This window comes from Thermomyces lanuginosus (genome assembly GCF_041956635.1).
Source record: "Thermomyces lanuginosus strain ATCC 200065 unplaced genomic scaffold VTN49scaffold_40, whole genome shotgun sequence".
In the NCBI taxonomy this organism is placed as follows: Eukaryota; Fungi; Ascomycota; class Eurotiomycetes; order Eurotiales; family Trichocomaceae; genus Thermomyces; species Thermomyces lanuginosus.
In genome coordinates, this window is record NW_027192374.1 from 161,515 (window position 1) to 167,540 (window position 6,026).

Consider the following 6,026-nt stretch of genomic DNA (forward strand, 5'->3'; position numbering starts at 1 on the left):
GGGGAGGTTGGTTTGTATATGCTGTAACTTTCTGTAATTGATGAATAATTTTCAATAAATTTTGCAAAGGGAAGCGGCCCAACTTTAACAGGTCAAATCACGTGCTGTGCCACAACGCCTCTTTTTTTGGGAATCTTCAACTTGCTGAGCCCTCTCATCGGCCTCCCTGTTTTCCCCCATATTCAGTCCGATAGATGTATTGTAGGCATCAGCGGATTCTTCGACTTTTTGCGTGTGTTGTGTTTGCCGTCTCTTTGTACCGATAAGTTCGAGCCGACATCACCAATCGATTTGCTTCGGACCGACTATTTTTCTGCCGTACAGCTACGAGTACAGTACTCTACATTTCTCTTCGATCAATTGTAATACCCAAGGCCCGTGGTGGAAATCACCACGTTCACCGGGCCGCTCTCATCGTCAAGAATGTCTACGCAGCAGGGTGTTGTGCAGCCAAAAACGAAGCAGAGCAATTCGAACTCAGCAGGAAACCAGATTCTAACGGGGAAGCAAGAGCACTGTAATTGCACTCCCATCTACCTGGAGCGAGTGGAATGAGCTAAAACTGCGTCTATAGATCTCAAACGCGAGTTAATCAGTGCCCAGGTTCGCAAGGAAATCGCCGAGCTCGCCCATCCTACCGCACTCCGTCGTTTTGGTGCCCCGTTCAAGTCCGATTATGGCGAAGTTTCCCCGGTAGATTCGGACCTGCCTATCTTGCGTTTTATATTCGTCAATCATGTCCGCAATTTTCCGTTTCTAGATCAAGCGCGCGAGAAGGAGTTCTGGCAGGACCGCCTGCAAGTTGTATGTTGAGACATGTTAGCTGTGCCTGAACAGGATCTTACTCAAGCCTCCCAGTTCCTTGAATCCTTTGCGAATAAGCACATATCATCCTCTGAAGACCGACTCGAGGAAACGAAGCGAAGGAAGTTGGCAAAGAAATGCGAGAAAGTTGTGGAATTGATGATGGTGTCTGGCGTTCCGACTGCTTCCGGATACGAGGAACGAATACGGTTTGAAGAGATCGAGGTTGTGGATCGTGGGGCGAACGAACAAGGTCTCCTTGTGAACATCCCTGACGGCAATTACATCAATGGATGGGATGTCAATGTCGCCGCGGTTCGGTCGACATCTGTCAAGCGGACTGTTCGGTACCATCAGCATCCTGTAAGTTCTTGGTAAGGAATACATTCATGACTTGCTAATCTTTCTAGGAATTTATTCTCCGTGTACACCAGGAGGGTAAGCCGCATATCTACGTTGGGAGGCGATATGGAGACTTCGTCAAGCTGCATAAGCGCCTGCGAACAGAGTTACCGGGAAAGGTCTTGCCGCCGCTACCGCGTAAGAACAAGCGCTCTTCCACGTCGATTTTTTTCGGCGGGTCTGGAGATGACGAGACATCATCGGTGTCGTCGGTCTCTACTCACGAGAATGGACAGCCAGCCGACGAGGAATCTCGTGGGCGATTGACCACTAATCTAGGTGTCGGGTCAGCTCGTCGGTCGATTTCAAGGTCTTCTGCCCTCTCCAAATCGCCAAAATCCCCAAAGTCACCTCGCTTGTCAAGTGATCATGGCGAGACTGTTGTGTTGTATCGCGAAGAGCAAAGAGTCTCGCTTCGTGCTTTCCTGCGCACTTTACTCCAGAACAAACGCATTGCAGAGTCGAAAGCGATGAAAGAGTTTCTGACAGGCCAACCAATTGCACTTACGGAAGAAGATCTAGTGGATATTCAGCGGCGAAGGGATGCAGATGCTGCACGAGTAGAAGAACAACAACGCTTCTACGAAATAGCTCGCCAGCGAGCTGCCGAATTGGACGTATATATGGAGAATTTCCGACGTGATATCGTGGAAAGCAGTCAGTGATGATCTCCTTCTTGAACGGTGAATGTCTGCTGATTGTAACGGAGCAGATGGCTTGACGAAACTTTTTGCCGAGATCAGAGAAAAGGAACGGATTCAAGACCTGAGTCCTCAGTATCAAAAATTTGCAGAATGGCTTCGCATCGAGTAAGCATCCTCCGCGATCCGCTCGGTTCAATCTGACAGTTTTTAGAGTTGCTGCAACAATATATCATTTGTTCTTAGCAGAGGACAACTCACCAGAGCTTTTCGCGCAGGCTAAGAGGATACACTCTCTTATCCCTTATACGGTGTTGAAAAATGTGATTCGCATTGCGAATCCAGCAGCGGTGATGTCAGGTGTACTCGACCTCTTCCTTGCTCAGCCATTCGGGTCGAGGTCACTCCTTCAGCGCATTTTCTCGATGACACTGAACGAGGGAATCAAATCTTTCCAAAAACCCATCGATTCGCTGGTTGCCAAGATAGATGATACTGCGATCACGACTAAACTCAAAGCGTTCGTTGACGCGGACGAGTCCATCAAAGCAAGCATCCGACAAGAAGCTGCATCTGAAGATACAGATATCATCATTGCAATTATTCGATCAGAGCATCTGGAGCCAGAGATGAGTGCTGAACAGATTGAGAAGATATTCAACGCGTGGGTTGCATGGAACAACGCGGTAGATAATGTAGGTCAGGTTCCATTTCTTGAAAGATTAGACGCTGATATCGACCAGGTTGACCTTGAAATGGAACACGGTGCGGAATGGTTTTCGCACCTCAAACAGCTGCTCAAGCTGTATACTCGCCAGCGTGACAAAGTTATGATGCTCAGTATGATTGAAGAGGTACGATTGATAGCGAGTGTCTAGATATGGTTCGCAGCTGACTTTCTCCAGCCTGTCACCCTACGTCTATTTAGAGACCTCTTCACCATCTTCTATGAGCCTTTGGTGCGGGTGTACAAGTCTGCCAACGTCTACAACAGCATCACGGACTTTGCCAAGTTTGCCGATGATGCAATCGCTGTCATCGAGAAGGCACAACGACAAGACGTATTTGCCGACCCGAACCAAACAGTACAAGAGTTTATCGATCTGTGTGCTCGGCACGAAGACAACTTCTATAAATTCGTGCACGAGGTTCATGTTCATGACAACGGCCTATTTGGCTCTCTCATGGCGTGGATTGAGGACATTTTGGAATTCCTTCGCAACGGCCCGCGCAGCGGGCTTGCGCTCGATATGAATGCCCTCTTCCAGGGGGCAGTTGATACCAAACAAATCGACAAGGATGTCGCCCTTGCAGAGATTGACGCGCTGATCAAGTGGCAAGAGGAGCGCAAGAGGTGGCATCACAACAAGACGCGGCAGAAGATGGCCGCGGAGGGTACCGGCAGCGTTCCCAACAGCGCTACGTTCCGCAGCAGCGATTTTGGCCTCGACGAAGGTGACCTAGAGGACTTGACCATTGCCGATGAGGAAGAGGATGACAGCGACGAGAATTCCGAAGATGACGATGATCCTATTGCTGCGGAGCGCCGGCGGCGCGCAAGGAAACAGGATCATCTTCGTCGTACAGCTGGCGAGCCGGTTAAACCGGAAGTCAAGGAAATCTACAAGCTGGAAGATGCTTTTGGAGCGATGCTTCGGCAGGTCCTTGCTGATTGATTGGTGTCGTGTTCTTATTGTTATTATTTGTCAAGGCATGGGCATAGAGGGAAGCATGGATACTAGACATAATTACTGAAGTTTACTACTAGAGGCAAGCACAAGGGAATTTTAGATAACGTACGGAGGTGTGTCCCCCCCCCCAAAAAAAAAATCTGGGAATGACCCAAATCATGGCGCTAGTAATTTTGACCGTCCATATCTTATTTCATATTGTATCAGATACACAATTGATTACAATACAATACCTTCCCTCCCAGTCCATCGTACTACCACCATCGCTGCTCTACTTGCTCAACTCCTGACCCACGCATTGATGTTTCATGCTATGACTTCGACCGTGGTCGCCAGAGGGATTCACAACACCTTGGTCTTCCTATTGCCACTGCTCCAATCTTCCGTTCGAAGTATAAGCATGATAGGGCGAGTCTAGTAATGCAAGAAAGCTTATTATCACACTGCTCTTCCTGGCATGATTCTCATGAAGAGGCTGAATTTGGTACTCAAAGCACAGCACAGGAATGCTGGAATCGACTATCAGAAGGTTTTCGGCAAATCCATTTTTGCCACGTCATGTTTTCATCAGTTTCATGCCTGCTATGCCATCAATGAAGGCTCAAAAGGGAAGTACTTCATCCTAAAACAACCCATTTAAAGGTTCTTCAGCTCTCACTCAAACTCCTAGAACCACTTGCGAGTGCCCGCACACCTATCCGAAAGTTCAGGGCAATTCTGCTGGAATTCATCAGGTTATAAGGTGCACTGCACCACAACGTTGAAATCGGCCCGGTGCAACTGCTAATATGAGCCATCTTGTGAGCTGCTGGGTTCTGCTTGTTTCCATTGCAAAATGGCAAAACATTACCGCCACACGTGCCCAGGTTCTCACTTTGGCAATGATTTCGAAGCTCAAATACGATAAGATTAGTGCGATTACTGGAGTGACAAAAGGCGCAATCAGCAACATTGTGAAAAAAGCAATGGAACGGGGCTCCGAGGGTGGTGCTATTGTTGACGAGTATGTTGCTGATAAGCCTCAACCTGGCCGTCCGAAAACGGTTAACCCTGAGATCGAGGAAAAGATCCTCGATTCAGTACGGAAAGATCGAACTGGGCGAGAGAAACCCACAGAGTATCTTGCCTTTGAGGCTGGTATTTCTCGCTCCCCTTGTCATCGTGTCTTGAAGCGCCATGGCTTTAATAAAGTTAAACCAACTATGAAGCCGGGTCTCTCTGACAAAGCAAGGCAGAAACGGCTTGAATTCTGCCTACGCCACAAACACTGGACGCTAGAAGATTGGAAGAATGTGATATGGTCTGATGAAACATCAGTGGTCCTTGGTCATCGTCGAGGTGGCCAGCGACTTTGGCGAACACCGTCAGAGGCAACAGAACCCACGTGCATTCGCCGACGTTGGAAGGGCACACAAGAGTTCATATTCTGGGGATGCTTTATCTATGACAAAAAAGGGCCATGTCATATTTACTTACCCGAGTCACCTGCAGCAGAAAGGAGGTGGAGAAGGCGATAGATACGTTAAACAAAGAACTGAAGAAATAGCGAAAGCAATATTCGATGAACACGTCTCCAATCAACCGCGAAAGAGAGGGAGGAAGCCAGTCTTCAAGTTCACTCCCAAAAGTGGCAAACTGGTTCGGAGGTCCAAGGGAGGAGTGGACTGGTGGCGGCATCGAAATGTGAGTTAGATGATCAAGAGTATGTTCATAACTGACTGACAACTCTTAGGAAGTTCTCATACCCAAGCTCATCCCGTTCGCAAAAGAATGTAAGAAGGGCCGCCCGGGCACTGTTGTGCAGGAGGATAATGCTCCTGCACATAGCCATTTTTCACAGCAAGAGATACTATTATCATGAAGTAAAGAGGATATTGTGGCCGGGAAACTCACCCGACTTGAATATGATCGAGCCAGCCTGGAACTGGCTCAAACGGCGAACTACCTCACATGGTGCTCCGAGAACTAGGGAAGAGGCCATAAGGTTTGGAAAAAGGCTTGGAATGACCTCCCTCAGCAAACGATTCAAAATCGGATTGAGCGAATCGACCGACACATTAAAAAGGTCATCGAATTGGAAGGAGGAAACGAATATCGAGAAGGGGGAGAAGAGTAAGAGGAATTACAAAAACAAATATATCAAAGGGACGCTTTCAAAGCGAGTCTATTACGACGACGATCAGAGGGAAGTGGAAACGGAAGATGATGGAGCCGGAAGGACGGAGCGGGATATGGCATATGATGATGATGAACTTGAAGATGCTGAGGATGAGGACGATTGCTGGGAACATGAGAGCGAGCGGGTTATGTGTTGGGCAGGGAAGGGCATGAAGCTGGTGGTTATGGTATTGTAATTTCAGACTCTGATACATACTCCGGACGACTAAAATTACTAGTGCCATCGAGTGGACCATTTTTTGTTTAGTTTCTTTTGGTACGCACCTCCGTACTCTGGACGACTAAAATTACTAGTGTCATCGAGTAGACC

The 6,026-nt window shown here is 48.1% G+C and overlaps 2 protein-coding genes across 2 annotated transcripts; both read left to right on the top strand.

Annotated features, from left to right (window-relative positions):
* Positions 1-423: 423 nt before the first annotated feature.
* Positions 424-3,523, top strand: VTN49DRAFT_6011 (uncharacterized protein; the record flags this gene model as incomplete). Its single annotated transcript, XM_069414133.1, has 8 exons — positions 424-517; positions 575-804; positions 859-1,167; positions 1,215-1,863; positions 1,919-2,015; positions 2,062-2,542; positions 2,591-2,701; positions 2,753-3,523. The coding sequence occupies 8 exons, from the start codon at positions 424-426 to the stop codon at positions 3,521-3,523; spliced, it is 2,742 nt and encodes a 913-aa protein (XP_069265409.1).
* Positions 3,524-4,326: 803 nt separating this feature from the next.
* VTN49DRAFT_6012 (uncharacterized protein) lies at positions 4,327-5,892 on the top strand (the record flags this gene model as incomplete). The annotated part of the gene is made up of 4 exons (XM_069414134.1): positions 4,327-4,617; positions 4,856-5,221; positions 5,271-5,310; positions 5,684-5,892. The coding sequence occupies 4 exons, from the start codon at positions 4,327-4,329 to the stop codon at positions 5,890-5,892; spliced, it is 906 nt and encodes a 301-aa protein (XP_069265410.1).
* Between the last annotated feature and the right edge of the window lie 134 nt (positions 5,893-6,026).